At 31.3% G+C, this 19424-nt stretch overlaps 1 protein-coding gene across 2 annotated transcripts in view; it reads left to right on the forward strand.

Annotated features, from left to right (window-relative positions):
- Positions 1-18822, forward strand: part of LOC129224698 (SEC14-like protein 3) — a 46514-nt gene extending 27692 nt beyond the window's left edge. For both annotated transcript variants that reach the window (XM_054859244.1, XM_054859245.1), the window contains exons 8-13: positions 6826-6904; positions 11948-12028; positions 12293-12379; positions 12486-12592; positions 16374-16686; positions 18686-18822. In XM_054859244.1, coding sequence (XP_054715219.1) covers positions 6826-6904; positions 11948-12028; positions 12293-12379; positions 12486-12592; positions 16374-16686; positions 18686-18792 — 774 coding nt within the window. In that variant the 3' untranslated portion in view covers positions 18793-18822. The remainder of the gene's footprint in view (positions 1-6825; positions 6905-11947; positions 12029-12292; positions 12380-12485; positions 12593-16373; positions 16687-18685) is intronic.
- The last annotated feature ends 602 nt before the right edge of the window (positions 18823-19424 follow it).

Below are 19424 nucleotides of genomic sequence, written 5' to 3' on the forward strand. Positions count from 1 at the left end.
AACTAAAAATCTAAGTATCAGATCATATGTCTGTCCGCATAAAACTGTCTTTCTACAACATTTGGAGTGCAGCTGGTTTTTTTTTTCTTTTCTTTAAGGTTTTCTTTTTAATTTCAGTTGTAAAGGAGAGCAATGCAGCGAGATCTATTTATACATATATTTCAAGCAGTTATAGATCAAACAAATTTTGCTAGTTTGAGCATAACCTTCCATGTTGTTAAACTTCATTCCAGATTGTCCCCTCCCCTCTACCGTCCCACTTTCCGAAAGAAAAAAAAAGCTGCAAATGAGTTTTTCTATTTGTCTGTTAAAGTTTTTCAGACTTTTAGTTTTTATGACCCCCCCCCCCATTTATAAGCCTTAGTCACTACTGATGTTTAGCAGCGTGCGTCCCAGTTTATTATGATTATAACTCTTACATGCCAGCTTTTTTTTTTTTTTTTTTGAATACAGTTTTGAAAAAAAAAAAAAAAAGATGAAACGTGGTTGTGTGGCTTAGAGGGGGGGGGGGGGTACTAATCTACAAATTCATGTCAGCTCACTTCAAGCATAGTCATGATCAATCACCACTTACTAAATCATCCCCAGTAAGAGAACGCCATATTTAACTAGTTAGAATCTGAAAAATGTCATTATTTCATAAGTCAAATTTTATTTAAAAATACATAAAAATATGATCCCATTGAGGTCCCAACTTGAAACTTTGCACAAATAAAGATAAAATACACACAAATTTTTGAGATTTTTTTTAAAAAAATTCATTATACCTTTTCTGAAAAATTTAAAATTAAAATTTAAATTTCATTTTTTTTTAAATTAAAATTTTTTTGAAATTAGTCATGTTGCATATCCCATTAAACAGCAACTAATGTACTTTAAAATGCTTTTTACCAAATCTTTTTATCTATATTTGGTGCTGAGTTATCGTCCATTTTATGTTCAAGCATCCATGAAAAAAAGAGGGTTTCTCGAAAAATCAAAGTGTCATAAATAAAAAAATAATAGAGATAAAAATCTAAAAATTTGGACTTTTGATTACCTTGAAGGGTACAATCGATGAGCCAAATTTCAAAGAAATACAAAAAGGTGAGGGAAAAAACTTTGGATCACTTGACATGGAATGACCCTATAGAGGTACGAGAAGAACGAAAATATTTAACTTTGAATGAAACAGCGCACCGAATTCATGAATACAAACTTTAATGTATCGAATCAGCTGCCAAAACCTCACATTGTAAGAGGCCTGATTTTTTATCATTCTATGCTGAATGCTTATTCAAAACATTTTCATGCCTAAAATTAGCGCGAAAACTAAACACTGTCAAAAGATCTTTCCATCTTTATAAAAGCCTATTTCTTAAGTTACTTTCTCTGACAGAATGCCTGCGTTTTCGAGTTTTACTTCCGATTTTCAATTGCTGCCAAAAACAATGGTTAAAATGAATTTGTAATAAATTTCACAAATTAATTTCAAGGCTAAAACTTAAGCAAGCATGTATCTGTGGGTATTTTTAAAAGTTTTTTTTCCCACAAACTTGTTCAAAATTGCTTTTTAATTCGAGCATACAAAGTAGCAATCCTCATATATAGGGGATGGTTGCCGTCAATGTACCGGTTCCATGACTAGACCACGAAGATATTTCCCGTACCACAGTTTGTGCAGACACGTAATCAATTTTAGAACCTTTCCTTGTTTGAAAAAATTCTACTGCTGATTCGTCAAGTAGCTAAAATTACTTTATCGTATTGTTAATCGGGCAGATAAGATTTCTAGCATTATCGTACTAATTATTGAGATTTTCATTTTGTTATAACATGCTTTCAATATCACTGATCAATTAAACGTGAACATTGACTCAAAAGAGTGCTTTTCCAAGTACAATTCCCCATATTTCATGTTTCGTCATGATTCGTCACAGCGGTAACATCTATAAGAATATTCAAAATGACGGAGTTGCTATCATCGGACCGCTAGATGTTTTCACGAATGGACCACCTGACAAAGTGGTTCATTCACGGAAAATCGCAAATATTGTTGTGTCTTCAGCTCAATTACCTTTAAAAATTGCTCAATTGTTTTAAAATAAGTATAATGATAATTTTTTTATAAAACTGATTAAAAATTTAAAGCATAATAGTACAGTTTCAAATACTTCTGTTACTCCAGGAAAATGCAAAAATCAGTAAAATATGGCCAGTGGAACTGTGAGAGCATGTAACATGCTACGGTAGCTTATAGAAATGGTGGTATGGCTCTTTAAGAAGCCTGCCGACAATATAAAGCCCTGAAAGCAACTTTAAACTCTCGCATAGAAGATAAAAACCGTTTTGCTGTTATATTATTCACTTATTAGAAATTAGGAGATAAGCCCTCCGAAGTAGGAATATAATTAGTGAATCATATTTTAAAACTGGAGAAGACGTGTTTGGAATTATTTCGGAAAAATTGGAAGAATTGGCCTTTAAAGAATCATGTCCCACAGATTTAATTAAGACAAAAAGTCTGTTAGTACTATATTCTCTGATAGTTTGAGACTTAAGCTTCTGGTTTCAGTAATAAAATGCTCAATAAATTCTTTGACATTTTAGAGAGCGAGTGCAATCTTGCGTCGAACGAAATTTTCAAAATGGATTTAATAAAACTGCACAGTTTGGGAAAATGTCAAGTGGTGATCGAGGTGTGATGACAACAGCTGTGTGCTATGTGAGTGCTGAGGATTTTTTATGTTTATCTTATCCGAAAATAAACCATTTTAGAAAATAACTCTCTTTTTCTATAACTTATTGTTATTTGTAGTGTTTATTGATTGCCCGTTATAAATATTTGTAAGTTACGCACACTGGTTTTTTAATTTGAGAATGTGGTCCATCGATGGAAACTCGATGATCCATCCATAACAACCGGTTGCCATGAATGGACCACATGCTAAAACATTTATTTTTAATTTTCATTTTTTATTAAGTAGATTTATCATGAAAATGAATGTTATTATTAAAGGAGATATATACTGAGAAATTGTTCCTATAATTAAACTAAAATTTTAGTTGGATTTCCTTTCTAAAAAAATCGAAAACTGTTATGTGGTTCGTTGACGGCAGAGTTGGGCAAATTTAATTGCATGAGCAATTAAAGATTAACAATTGATTAATTGGTAATCGTAACCACAACAACTAACAATTGATCAATTGTAGTTGTGGGAAATTACAATTAACGATTAATTAATTGTTAATTGTAGTTTACTACAGTTAACAATTAATTAATTGTCAATTGTAGTTTGCTACAATTAATAATTGTCAAAGGTTTTGTGAATTTTAATTGAAACTAACTCTTAAAAAAATACTAGTTTTGTACAATTTACTGTACAGGCTTCAGGTCTACCTGGAATGTGAACGCTGGACAGTTACCATATTATCTCTTTAAATACACATGTTAGTAATTAATAAAAGATCTATGCTCAACAGTAACTTTATTACGAGCAATAAATTATTTACTGCAGCATATGAATTTTCTCAAAAAATCTTATGGAAATTTCCTCAGAAAAGGTATATTTAAATTAAAAATTCAAAAACATTTTTTTTCCAATTTTTTTACTAATAAATGTTTAAATAACATCTGAGAGAATTTTCAGAAATGTATCTTAATTAGTACATGATTTAAAAAAAAAAAAAAATTAAAACAGAGCGGTCTCTGAGACCTCACGTCCCCTGTTATGTCCTTCTTTCTCACCTCCCCTGTTAATGGGTTAAACTAAAACAATGATTTACACAAACTTAAAACACTTAATTAAAACACAAACTACGTGTGGAAAAGCTTGCCTAGACGAAATACGAATAATGAAATACGAAAATTGAATAATTCTTTAGACTCTGTACCCTGTGCTGTACCTATTGATACATTAAGTTAATTATTAGTTTTAATTGTTTCATAAAACAATTTAAAAAATTAATTGCAATTAATTTAATTGCAATTATTTTTTAATCCATTAACAAGGCAATTGAAAAAATAATTGATTAATGCCCAACACTGATTGACGGCAACCTTCCCCTGTAATAGCGAATGATCGAGTAACGTTCATGACGTCATCAACAATGAAACTCGCTCCACGACATGATAATTTGATAATATTTTTTGGAAACACTTTATTTTGACGAGGCTGCAATGGATCCGGTATCTTAACTGTTTTACTGGTAAAACTATCGCTTTAGGCGAATGAAGAAATGAAAAAGTGGTCAACAATGAACGCTATCTACTAGAGTTTAGGGTTCATCCACTGGAGTATGGGTTAAAATTTCAACTTTAAAAATATCATTAAACGGGCAACTGCTTCGTTCAAGTGTTGAAGCAATTTTCACCTGTCATACTTTGACGGATGATTTTCTAGTATTTAGATAAGATTAATGGTAAATGTGAGCTACTCTCACTTTATGCGCAATACATTTATATTAAACGAAAGTGAATACCATTTTTTTCCTTTAAAATACGGATAGGCAACAGGTAAATGAGTTTTAAATTTCAAAATAAATCACCTTAAATAAATTTCAAAGCGTCAAAAAAATTAAAAATATAATATAAAAAATGTTTTTTTTTTTTTTTAATATTCCTAAGACTACATATTTCTTTTTACTTGGATCGCACTTAAAAATATGATAAATATATGGATTCTTGTACAACACTCAAAAATTGCAGTTAAACTTAAGGTCGTTACATTTTGGTTAATTCTGAAGCAGCCAATAAATAGAGATTAGAAATTTGTGAGGAGAAATAGGTCGTATAAAATTTTGCACGAATCGTTTTTACTGCACCGCCTATATTTCTTTTTCTTTCAACAAATTTTTACTTTAAGTTTTATTGGCTGCTTTAGAATTAACCTAAATATAACTATATTAAGATTAATTGTAATGTTTGGGTGTTGTAGTGAAGAACCTATTTTTTTTAATACTTTTAAGTGCATCAAGTTTGTGTAAATAGTCTTTAGAAGTTAAAAAAAAATGTATTAAAGTTTTTCCGCTTTTAAATTTTTTTTAAGTTTAATTTTTTAAAATTTAGAACATAATAGCTTATATTTAACATTGTTCTTTTTAAAATATTGCTGGTATGCATGCTCGACTTTAAAAGCTATTTTTAACAAGTGTATCGAAAAAAAAATTTTAACGACCACAGATATATGCTTGCTTAAGTTCAGCATTGAAATTATTTTTTTTAATTTATAAACATTTTATTTACTCACTTTTTGCTTTAAATAAAATGTGGAAGTATTTTTACTTTATAGTTGTATTATTCTTCACTGTTTTTGGCAACCTGAAGTAAAACGAATACATTATGATAGAGAAAGTAAATTAAAAAAATATTCTTTAAAAAGCGGTTTGCACGAATTTATATAAATCGAAAACCAAAAATCAGAGTAAATAACTACAAGTTGCATGATTGCTGATCTCTCACTGTTGTGCAAAATATTTTGAGCTACCATTGTCAAAATATAATCAGTGCCTTAATTGAGTGGGTTTCACATTCAGCGCCATTATGTCCCGCCAAGATTGACTGAGCTCAAAATAAGGGCGAACTGGTGTCTTTGGATGCAATAGTTCGCAAATAAGGTGTTATCTATTTGCTTAAAGAGCTTTCCTGGTAAATCAGGATGGTGCCAAGCTAGTCCGATGGTGCCTAAGTTTTCTCTGAATGTTCCTGATGTATTTGAAAAACGTTACTGGATATTATGGGGAAGGATTCTAAAGAAGAAAATTCCAGGTTAATTTCAGTAAGGTTACTGACTGTTAAAATGAATGTTTACTGTTTTTTATTAGTTACGTTACAGGCATCGGTTAGGCTCATTAGTTGACGATTATTTTCGAGGAACGTTGCAATTTTTTTTTACAGTGTAACCACCCGAATTGCGTTTACGTGGATAAACAACTTATTACATATTCAGAACAAAACATAATATTATTAAGGGGGTGTTAATATAAATATTTATTTTTTTTTTTAAATTTGATTTAATTTTTTAATAATTGGATTGCTTAAAATCGCCTAAATTCAAAATATCCTTTGTCAATTTTTAAATTGTTTTCGGGAAATTAAGTACAAATGTCTAAGCTTTAGTTTTTATTCGGCGATTAAAAAAAATATTTATCTAATAAAAATTAAAAAGTATTTAAGTTTTTTTTTTTTCCGAAAATTTCGAAGATACTTTTTTTTTTCAATCATATTTTTTACAGTAATGTTTTTTTTTTTTTTCAAATTCGCCGAATAAAAATTAAACTAAACTGTTGGAAAAAGATATGCTGCAAATTTTATTACTTTATCTTTATCGTCCTTGACTTAAAACATTTTGAATGCAAAACATCGGGAAAAACTGCATCATGGACGTGTCATGAAACTTGTTTAAAGTTTTAAAGTTAAATATAATATAAGTTAAATGCATGCAACAAAAGTTATTGTATCTTTTGTTCTAATTAAGATAAAAACAAGATTCAAACGTCCTTTTAAGCAGAAAAAGACGGAAAATGTTTTAAAATATTTTTTAAAAAATTGCAAAATATATCGATTTTTGTGTTTCGGACCCCCTTAAATTGAAGGGGGGAAAAGGTTAATTAAACTTAGACTGCAAACTGTAAGACCACCCTTGCAGATAAATATACCAAATCTCTGTAAATCTCTAAAATTAACTATGTCAATCTGCTGGTTTCATAGATGTAACTAATTTGCCAACTGTTCGCCAGAATTTGAGGTCATCTTAATAGCCTGCCCAAAATGTCTCCCATATCATTTTCATTCTAGTCACATATTTTATAAGTAAATAATGTGTTTTTCCTCCCTTCTTCTTTCAGCTTGGAAGAAGAGTGGATAAATGTGTTTACATACATAATTATGAAGGACTGACTTTCGCTCAAGTTTCCAACAGAAAGAGTAAGAAATATATCTTTTTTTACTTTTCTATTTATTGATTTTAGTAAACCGAGGTTTCGAATATGGGGATGCAAATTAATTAAGTGTTTCGTCACTGATTTTTATAATCACCAGATTTTTAACAAAATATCAGTACTGCTTCTTTGAGTTCTATGCATTCCATTTTTCTCTCTTTCTTATAATCTAATCATTCTTTGGTTAATCTTATCTATAACTCAGCTAGTCTTCACTGATTTAAATTTTAAAAACTTAATAATAATTTATAAATATTTATTTTTTAAGACAACGGATATTTAGGCTCATAGTAAACCTTGCGATACACTCTAACCGAAATCAGACTGCAATAGGACTTGCTTATGTTAATTTTAAGATGCGGGAAATTCTCTCAAAAATGGTAATGAAATGACTTGTTATGATCAGTTGATCAGTTATAGGTAGATTTGTCTTTTATTACCAACTAGCGGAACCCGCACGGCTTTGCCTGTAGTAGAAATATTTAAAAATCATTTGGTTCGACTGTATATTTACAAATAATAGGTGATGAATTTCATCAATATGCTATGTTAATTTGCTCGTCCACATTATGGTAATTTTCTCGTCTATGTTATGGTAATTTACGTATCCATGTTATGGTAATTTACTCGTCCATGTTATGGTAATTTACTCGTCCATGTTATGGTAATTTACTCGTCCATGTTATGGTGATTCGCTCGATAAAATGGACTGAAAATTGGAATAGAAAAAGAACAAAATCGTATTTTCGAAAAGTCGCTTCGAGGTGCTCACCCCTATGCTGCGAACTAATGTTGTGCTAAACTTCATGAAAAATGGCCGAACGATTATGGCGCTATGCGTGTAACAGAGATCCTGACATCCAGAGACACGAATTTTAAGCTTAATTATTAGTAAAGATACCGAATTTTTAATCAATATTCTAGAAACAGCATCAGTGGATGCTGAACGTAGATTCCTTAAAGAATACCTGTTTTCTGAACGTATATTTCTATCTACGTTGTGATTTATGCCGTTAATGACCCTCAGATATCAAAAGTGAATTTTCTTGGCATTTAGGTTTTGAAGTTTTTTTTTTTTTTTTTTTTTTTTTTAGTTCGTAGTTGAACCATGTGATTAGGAGTCTTATTCTGAGCTTCTCCAAAGCCAAAGGTTGCACTTCCTCTCTTCAGGAACTAATTCCTGTGAAGGTCACCACATATAATCAAATTTTTGTTTTCCTGTGATACATTTACTACTCGTGTGTATATTGTGCTTTTGTTATTTTATTTTTAATTACATAATATTGTTTAATACATATAGGTATTTAAACTCCAAATTATATTGATTTAATAATACTGCGTATAATGTCTTTTTAGCTCTTTAGTGCTAAAGATTAAAGACTAACTCATGTTGAACTTTTGTTTGTGAAAATCTTTTTGTGATTACATTGTATGTATAACGTTATTGTCCGTTTATGTATGCACAGTCATCGAGCGAAAAAACGAAACACTCATTCGTATTCGAAGACTATTGACACTAAATATACGCGAAAGGTTTTATTTTTCCAGAAATTGTGCACTCTACATGGTTAAGCTACTTAATTATTGTTAAAGAGTCCTCTTCATGTTCCAAAAAACGTGCATCAACTTTAACATTTTCTATGAGAACTCCCCTTTTTTGTCACATATTGGCGATCAGCATCATCATTAACTTTGTATACTGAATTTTGTTTAGTTTGCTCCAGCCGTTGCTATGCAATTAAATTGAGAAAAAAAACCATGTTGTAATGTTAAAAAGATTTTTTGTACTTTTGCGTATAATACATAAACCGTTTTGGGTACAGCATACATTGTGTTTTTATATCAAAGTATGAACCAACCCAACAATAAGAACGTCTTTTACTATATCAAAGGGGAAATTTTGATTTTTTATGAATTTTGAAATAAATATTCAAAAAAAAAAATGATCTGGAACCATATTATATTTAAATGGGAAAACAATCTAGAAGAAATTTTATACGGGTATTCAAAATTTGAGCTCAAAATATTCAGTAGTTTTCATGATATGCCAAAATATCATTTTTTTCTTCCGTTTGAGGGTCCGTATAATATTTTCAAACTGAAACAGTGAACTTGATTTCAATGTAAAGAAAAATGAAAATTAGTAAAAAGCAGAATGCAATCACTTTTAACATTGCACTTTTGTGAAAGAGTTCTTTTAAAAATTAAACATTCCTGGTCGAAAGAAGTTTAGTGACTAGGTCAAAGAGAAAATGGAATGCATGCAATTCTTAGACTAATTAACTCATCAAACTTATATCGTATGTAAAATATTATTAGTATTATAAAAAAAGTTAACTCGCACACACACACAGCTCCTAGCAATTCCTAATGCAGATATCCTTTAGGATCGCAGCTTATGTTTCTCGAAAAAAACTAAACAAGTGATCCAGATACGCAGTAAATGCACTCTTGATTTCATGCTGAGAAAGTTACAAAAAGTCACAGGCCGTATAACAGTGTCACACATTGGAGGGACAAAACCTCCTCCAAATATCATGGTTCTAGCATTATTACCGATCCAAATACAGAAGTTTATATACATGTAAGGACTTCGTTATCTCCCCCCCCCCCCCACCTCCTCGACACAGAAGAATTCTGACTGCGCTAGTTTGTGTAGGTAATTATATTTCGTGATAAGTTTTAAGCAAAATGCTAGAATATTGAAGTTTTTGCTCTTTTTTTAAATTTGCAACTGTAATATTAGGTTTTCCAAAGTCGGGAGAAAATAGATATCTTTCACAAAACCCAAAAATTGTAATTAATTTGAGTATGAAAGTGAATAGCTTCTGCTATTTCCTCTGAAAAAGATAATTGGATGTTAGTGAACTTTGATTCCATGAATCGGTAATTTTTGATCGTGAAAGGACCATTCTGCATGCGGTGGCGGTCCTTGAATTGTTTTCGCTAGTATCTTTTACTCTACTCGTCGGAATGCAATGAAAGTTTGTACTCTTGCTGCTTTTAGTCTCAGAAACTCATTTATGAAGTAAAAAAATGAATTTTCGTACTTGAAAATTCAGTTAGTATTCATTTTACTTTGTATATAGTCCCTTATCAAAATTTAAATGTTTACAGTACCTCAAAAATGATCAAACGATCAAAAAAAATTATTGCTTATTTCAAAACTAAAAATTATTTCAAACACAGGGAAAAGGTTTCAATGCTTTAGTTTAAATATTTAAAAAGTTATAAGTGTTTTTAGGTAATGTTCGCTATGTGTTCCTATGCAAAAGAAAAACTTTTAATTGCCTTTTCTCGATGATTTTTTTTTCTTTGCGATTTTATGTCATTAGAATCCCTAAGGATTTTTTTAATTAAAGATAAAACTTTAAAGTAATACTTTTTGCAGTCAGTTTAATTTATTTGACAAAACTGTGCATTGGATGAGCATTTTATAAAAAACTTAAATGTTTAGAGCATGTTATACCTATAGAATGAATTCAAAGAAAAATTACGATTTTTTACATAATTAATCACAGAAAGTTTTTAAATAAATACAGGGTGATTATAATTAAAGTTCCACTTTCAAAACGCTGTAAAAATAAAACCACTGGTCAGAATGATGTCAAACTTCAATGGAATATTATCAAAGAAGGTGGGAGTTTGATGGCAGAAGAAAATTAAATAGTTGAAATTTTTAGCAATAGATGGCGCTGTAAGCATCATAATTTAATAGTGGTTGACTACAAATGACAAATAAATCATAAAATATTACCTAAGGTGTAAATTATACATCTTATTACATGTTACGTTACATTACATGTGTCATACGTTAAAACACTGTACTACTCAGCGTGCACGAGGGTATTGGTGTGATACTGTTAGTTAAGTAAGCCCATTCAACACGGAAAGGTCATATTACATCGGATGCGAAAAATCGGTTTTTAATTGTCCTGAGGCCGAACAGCGAACACCGCATAAAAAGCATCAGTAAAAATCAAATCGGTCTTTAATTTTCGTGAGACTGGCGCAAAAGATGTTCAATATAATGTACCCCGTTTTCTGTAACAAGTTAAAATCGAGAAACAGCATGTTCCACGACTGATTGAAGTGTTTCCGGGGTCACGTTTAGAATGTGTTGCGCAATGCATACCTTCAGCTCAGCAATCGGAGCACTGAACATAACAGCTTTCAGATAGCCCCATATCCAGAAGTCACACGGGTTAAGATCAGGTGATTGGGACGGCCAGGTCTTTCATTGAGACAGTCATAGTGAACTTCTCAGATGCGAAATGAAGAAAAGAACGTGTGTTTGGCATTTTTATAACAACTTCAATGAGCCGGGCGCATGACAGGTGTTTTGATTTACGTATTCTGACACTTGCAGCGTCATCTATTGCTAAAAATTCCAACTATTTATTTATCTTTTGCCATACGTTTTCCCACTTCTTCGATAATATTCCGTTGAAATTTGAGGTCATTCTGATCAGTGGTTTTATTTTTACAGCGTTTTGAAAGTGGAACTTTAATTACAATCACCCTGTATGTAAGCAAATGAATGCACAGATTTTTAGAGATGATAATTTTGATCGTGTAGCAAAAAAAATTGCTTTAAAAAAATTTCAACAACCAAAAAAGGTTAAAGATTTTAAAATTTTGAATTTTTTATTAATTTTTTGAATTTTGAGCAAAATTACATTGCTTATTGTTCTCATTTGGCCTTTGGATGGCGTTCCTATGATTTTTTTATTTTTACCCCCCCCCCCCGGCCTCCCTCTGCAGCACCACCGTCGACTGGCCTCCCGATGCTGCTCCTCTAGCGAAAACCGTCTCCAGGTTGCGTCTATATCCCTCACACACACGCATGCATACACACACCTCCACATACATACACACATCCACATCCACTCATGCCTGCACACAGACACAAGCATACACTCCTACATACACACACACACACACACACTCGTGATTGCGAAAGACATACTTTGAATTCAAAATGTCAAAATTCAAATTATTATTTTTTTCTTCTCTTTTTTTTTTTCAGTCATAGAAGATGTGATGTCATTTTGCAGAACGTACCAGGATAACTACCCGGAACGCTTGAAAGCGGTAATTGGTATTAATGGTAATAAATCAAATTATATCATTACTTTGTATTATAGTACAAGATCCCACCGCTATTTCTATCCTCAACTTTTCCATGAAATTCCCTGCATTTATTCATAGTGTCTTATCGACAAAGTTTACAGACGAATGCTTACGTGGTTTGCTTCAAAATATAGAATACATTTCACTTGAAGCAAAAAAAAAAAAAAAAAGAAGGCACGTATTTTATTTTTATGGCTTGCTTTATTCCTCTAATTGCATTTTTTTTCTTTTTTTTTTTCAGCATCGAAATATTTTCAATGGGGTTTCTCGATTGTAAAAACTTGTTTAGCTGGTACAGTTATTGAAAAAGTGAAGGTCTTTGGGGCAGGTAAGAAAACTTTTTCAATCACAACCATATTTGGGTATTTAAGAACTTTTTTTCAAAAACATCTAGAGTAGTAAAATGTGTTTAAAACATTATTATTTCCTTTTAGACGGCTGGCAGGAAGAACTTTTAAAATGCATCGATGCAGAACAGTTACCTGCTTTTCTGGGCGGCAAGAAGACAGATCCAGACGGCAATCCAGACTGCAAAACATTTGTAAGCAAAACATTAGGGTTGAGTGGGGGAAAAAAGTATTTGAGTCGCTATAGCACGGAAAACTTGCGATTGATGAAGAATTAAAAAAAGTAAATAAATAAAATCGAAAAATAGGTCCAGATCAAACAACGAGCCTGAAGATTAGAAAAAATGGAAATTTTCACCGTTTTTTTGATTTTTTAAAAACTTTTCTTCGATGTATTTTTTTATTATTATTGTTATTAATTTTTAATGCTATAAGACGGAAAAGTTACGATTGATGAAGGAGCAAAAAATAAAAACACATGTTGAAATCGGATACTATCTTCCAATCCTGCAATCTGCCTAAAATTTCGAAAAAATGAAAGATTTATTAATTTCTTTGATTTTTTAAAATAATTACTTCAATGGTTTTTTAATCACTGTAAAAAAAAAAAAAAATCCGAAACGTTACTGAGTATTTCCGTGCAACGTTTCGGGAATTCAATGGTTTTTATCCACTTCCCGGAAATACCAAGTTTCATTGTTAAAAAGTTTCCTGAATTGCTGCAAGTTGTCCGAATGCGGACTTCTCTCTTGAAAAAAAATTATTTTTATATCCCAGTATAAAGATTGACTGAGAGTATTTATAGGGCGTATCGACTTCAGTTCGATTACGGTTCATTCATGCTGATTTAACACCCACAGGGAGCGAATAAGTATGGGCTACGTAGTTTTGCTAAGAATTGCAATCAAGTGAGATGCTTGATACTGATTTGCAGTTCTGGCTTAGCTTTGGCCATGTTTGCAATACTGCTTTTAGAACTGTACTGATAAATCAGGAAAGTACCAAGCTGCTATATTATCCCTAACTAAGATTACTCTGAAGTTCCAGAGACACGACTGGCTTTAAACGGGAAGATATCTGGACTTTTCAGGAAGATTACTGAATTTTAGCGGAAAACGTTCCTGGTTTTTGCGAGATATGTTCCTGGCAGAAATTGGGCACATCAGCTGCCTGTTTTTTTCCAGGAACGTTTCTGAATCGTTTTTACAGTGATGCTATTGAACAATGGTGCTCAACTTTTTTTTATGTGCGGGATGAACTTCATATTTAAAAGATCCTAATGGACCATCCAGAATGCATATACGTTTTTAAAATATTTAATTTTTTCCTAAATAACATGGGAAAATATGGAAAAAGATAAAAAACTACTAACAAAGCGTTATTTGTATCATTATTTGATGCTTATTCAATTAATGCGAAGTTTACATCTGTTTTTCAGTGACGCATGTATGAATATTTGGCTCCAAATTTGCGACACTGAAAAATCGAGACTTTCGATTTATAACGCACCAAACCAATGGTTCACACAGAACAGCTTTGCAGGCCACATGTGACTCACTGGCCGTAGATTGGACACCACTGCTATAGAACAAGAAAGTTGCTGTGGATATTACTATACCATTGAAATAATTAGTTTCTCTATTTAAAGATTATCTTTAGATTTCCCAATGCATTTAACTAAAATGCAATTTTTTACATTTTGCTTAATTTTTTAAACATTTGTTATTTTCTTAGGATTTGCAACTATGGTTCTATAACAGTAGTTCTGTCAGGGCGTGATAAACACGGACCAGCAAGCTCAGGTCCAAGGGTTTTAAATTTATGAGAAATGCGAAAAAATTGCAACTTTCGTTAAATCGATTTTGAGAATACAAAGGTGATCTGTAAGCGAAAAAAATAATAGTTAAAAAAAAAAAAAAAAAAAAAAAAGTTCATTTTGCTCTTTTGTAGCAAAATGAACTAAAAAGTAAAAAATAATCTTTGGATGATAAGTATATAAAGTAATTGACCAAGCACTTAATTTTAGTGTAATAAAAAAACCGTGGGGTGCTGTCTATATACATTTTTGCAAGGACAACAAATGAAAGAAATTCAACACAAATGATACCCACGCTTTTTTTGTATTACCTACACTTTTTTGTATTTTTCACGCTGTTTTGTATTGCATTAAAATTAAGTGTTTGGTCAATTACTTTATATACTTATCATCCAAAGATTATTTTTTACTTTTTTCTTCATTTGCCACAAAAGCGTGTTTTTTTTTTTTTTTTTTTAGTTTTTTTAAACTAATTTTTGTTTTTCTTCTTTTATTTCTGTTTGGTTTAACATGTTATACAAAAAATATTCATTTCATCATAATTCAAAATATTTTAGTCATGAAATTTCCCCCCAAAAAAGCAACTAAAGGTCTCGGGCAGCATTCGAAACGCGGTCTCTCGAACTCCCAAACATTCAACTGCGCCGATAAATAGCCTGTCGAATAATTGTCTAATCCAGCATATCCATCTCGGTCATCGATGTATGCATGTGTAGTGCGGAAATCCTATTTATATTACTTTGAAAATTTGAGATACATTTTAATAAAAGTAATGTTCAGCAATGACCTGATCACCAATGAACTGCCAATTGATGCCTCACCTAAATTTTGGCATGAAATTAGTGAAAAACAATTATGACTCACCTTCTAATTACCTTGGAACATTGGAACAAATTTTGTCTGATGTAGAAAATCCAAAGGTTTTTATAGATATTTTAAAATAATTTCTGCGAGCATTTTTTAATATTCTTTTTAACTTTTCTTCTTTTCTTCTTTAATTTTTCTTTTTTTCTTTGTTTGATTTATGCCAAAATATTGATTTAAATTGGAAGAAACTAATATTTAATAGTTGATTAATTAATTTGGTTATAGAATATTGCATTGTCGTTGGGTCTGAGGTAGCGTGCCAAATTTCAAAATAATCCGATTGCAAGAAGTGGGTGAAATTTGAGTTGCAAGATTCCGTAACAAGATTCATACATACATACATACAGGTGAAGTTATTTAAAGCGTGTTAAAAATCAATTATTTTTCTTATATTGTAGTGCCCGTTGAACTTTTTTGTCCAACAGCATTAAAGATAATTTTGAAGCGTAAAAAGAAGCGTTTTTGAAAAGTAAAAAATCACAAAGAAACGGTGAAATTCGGCATTTTTTGGAATATTCAGGCTTGCTGCGCGATCGGAAGCTATTATTCAATTTTTACTATTACTTTTTCTTTCATTCTTTACCAATCGCAACTTTTCCACGCTATAGCGACTGGCAAAAAAAAAAAAAAAAAATAAGAATAAAAAAATAAACAAAAAATAAAAATAAATAAATAAATAAATAAATAATGCTCTGACCTATACTATACATACAATCTATTTATATATCGACTTACCTTAGCTAAAAAGCCCTACAAGTCAAGTTTCTGACCAAGAATTACACAGTACAACTTTATTAACATAATATACATATTTTAAAAACACAGTTCGAAAAAAAGAAAAGAAAAAAATACAAAATTTTTTCTACTTCGAGAACTAGCTGCGTGTTCTAAAAACCAAAGTTGAGCCCAGTTTTTTTTATCCCTTACCAAATCTTAGTTTTAAAATTTTTTATGAGCTTAATAGAAAAGTTAAATATATGATGCGACGTCGCTTTACATGCCAAAAACAGCAAAAAAAAAAAGCCTAAATAATCGCGAACTTTTCTTACCTGATGTGATTTGCGTAAAGAGAAAAATTTTGGGTCTTTATACTATGACGTTGGTCTTGTGTTTACGAGCTCTTGCTCTAATACATAATCTATGTATTTCATTAGCGGTTTCACGAGTACAGATTTGGAGCCAAAATGGCGAATGAATGAGTCAGCTCCCCAATATAGTGTGATCTTAATGGTGAGCCATATGACTTAAAATGACAATTTATTTTCTGTAAGTAATCTTTTTGTTTCATGTAGATAAATCATGGTGGAATAGTTCCAGAGCGCTACTACATCAACAAGAGGAGAAGATCTTTGGCATTTATTACTAGTGCTAAGAAAACAGTGCTATCTAGAAAGTCTTCACACGAAGAAACAATCCTAGTCGAAGAACCCGGATCCTTTATTGAATGGGAATTTGAAACGAAAATTCATGATATTGGTTTCGGAATCTTCCGGCAAGAAAACATTTCTGGGGAAAACAAAATGGTTGAAATCGTTCCCATTCACAGAATCAACACGAAAGAGTTCGCGGAAACAGGACTTTACAGGTGTGAAGAGTCTGGAAAATGTAAGCAAAAGATACAAATGGTATAATTTTCGAAGCTGAAAAAATTTCTAATTGAAATTCTCCATCAGGGACTCTCTATTCAATAATGGAAATTAAATTCAGCATAACTTTAAAATGATACGTGTTACAAGAATTTAGTTTATGTATTCGCGCTTAGCAGGCAAAAACAAACATAAACGAGCTGATGTGTGAATCACATGACTTCCTTTTACGCAAATTTAATGATAATAATGCCTTAGAGTAAGCAAAGAAATACTTTAAATATTTTTACCCTAAGTTTGTTGCGAACCGAAGCAAAAAAACGTTTAATACAGATTAATTTACCCAATATTTTACATTTTAATGTGATTCAATGGTTAACTCTCTAAATATTGCCAATAGTGGCCAAAGTTAAACCATATTTTAAAAAAAACCGTCAAGTTTGTCGACAAAATGGTGATAAAATTTGGCGATCAAAATCTTGGCGCTATATTGCCAAGTGTTTGACAAATTATGACTTTATTTGAGTTTGCATTGAAATTAATAATGATTTCCCCAGGAAAAAGACTAAAACACCCCCTTTGGAACATCCTATTGCAACCAAAAAAGTAGGTGCACAACTAGACCCCACTAGGAGTCTACGTACCGAATTTCAACAATCTAGGACATACCGTTTTTGAGTTATGCGAAATACGTACACACATACACACATACATACCAACAAACAGACGTCACGAGAAAACGCGTTGTAATTAATTCGGGGATAGTCAAAATGGATGTTTATACGTTCTTAAGCACACATCCACGTGTGGTCAAATTGAAAAAGAAACTTAATATTCATTCGGGATCGAGCAAAATGGAAATAAAGGCATATTTTCGGGTAGAATTTTTTTCGTGAATACAATACTTCCTTTACTTCGTAAAAGGAAGTACAAGGAGACATTCCAAGAAAAAGTCGCTATTTTGTCCCCCACGAGACAGCTCCTATACTTCATAAAAAATAATAATTCTAGCAGAAAATTAACAAAATTTTTTGCTTAAGACGTCAAACACGTACGTTTGATTCCTTCAGGAACAAAATTTTCTCCACTGTCTTTAAAATTATTATTTTTTAATGAAATATAAGAGTTGTCACGTGCGGAGAAAATGTATATATATATATATATATATATATATATATATATATATATATATATATATATATATATATATATATATATATATATATATATATATATATATATATATATATATATTTGTTTATTTATTTATACATACATATATACATACAGGGTGATCCAAAAGTCAGGACCAACTTTAAAAATCAATAATTTGAAAACGAATGATGATAAAGAGATGCGGTTTGCACAGAACGAATTAAAAAAAAGCCGGGTTTTGTGTGGTAACGAAACAATAATGGTTCTGTTTTTGACCAACAGATGGCATGTTAGCTTTTTATTTGTCCATAGTTCTTATAACACAGTTTAACTAAACGTACTTTCTAACTATGGACAGTATTTCGATGCATATCAGCTTCCACTACCATTTCCTGCTGCCGTTGCTTATTTTTATATCGTTTGTTGCTTTGCATGATACTACATCTGATATCCGACAGCGTTATTTGTAGGATGCCGACAGAACTGTTTTTGGTTCGTTGCCAAACAAAACCCGACTTCTTTCCCATCCCTTTAAGTCAAACCACATCGTTTTATCTTTATTCGTTTTCGAATTATTGATTTTTAAAATTGGTCCTGACTTTTGGATCACCCGGTGTATAAATATTATGTATACATATATGCTATGTAAAAAACTATGTTTTGACGATTCTGGTTAGAAAGCCAATTCAATCAGAATTAAAAATTTTGACAAAAAGAAACAAGCCATTCTTCAAAATAAATAAGAAACCTCTGAAAAAATGACTGAGCTTGTTGGGAAAAAATGTATTTTTATATCATATACTTTGTGTTCAGAATGTTTTATGTGATACTGCTGACTTTTTAACTAAACATTTTTTTTCCAGATGTCATAGTTTTTGATAATACTTACAGTTGGATGAGATCAAAAGAACTGTTTTTCCGGATCACCGTAATACGTCCAAATGATGAAAGGAATGTTGCGAACATTTGAATCATCGATTTTTGAAAAGAATCATTGACTTTTGTTTGAATATGGAAATGTGTTATAATATTCGTCAGTAAAAAATATATATATTGTGTATAAAATAAAGTGCGGAATCAGAAATCCTGCAAAGACCACTTTACTGGATAAAAGATAACAAAATTTTAAGTACGTGCATGGCAGAATACAAGGTTTCGATTTCAAGAGAAAAACTAATTAGTAGCAAAAATCACAACACTGAAAAAATTCCGAAACGTTACTGAGTATTTCCGTGCAACGTTTCGGGAATTCAATGGTTTTTTTCCACTTCCTGGAAATATCAAGTATCATTGTCAAACAGTTTCCTGAATTGTTGCAAGCTGTCCGAATGCGGACTTCTCTCTATCGAAAAAAACTATTTTTAGCTCCCAGTATAAAGATTAACTGAGAGTATTTATAAGGTGTATCGGCTTCAGTTCGATTACGGCACATCCATGCTCATTTAACATCCAAAGAGAGCAAATAAGTATGGGCTATGTAGCTTTGCAGGAATTTCAACCAGGAATTTCAACCAAGTGAGATGCTTGAAACTTATTCGCAATTCTATCTTAGCTTTGGCCATGTTTGCAATACTGCTTTTAGAACTGTATTGATAAATCAGG

The sequence above is a fragment of the Uloborus diversus genome, chromosome 6 (genome assembly GCF_026930045.1).
Source record: "Uloborus diversus isolate 005 chromosome 6, Udiv.v.3.1, whole genome shotgun sequence".
In the NCBI taxonomy this organism is placed as follows: domain Eukaryota; kingdom Metazoa; phylum Arthropoda; class Arachnida; order Araneae; family Uloboridae; genus Uloborus; species Uloborus diversus.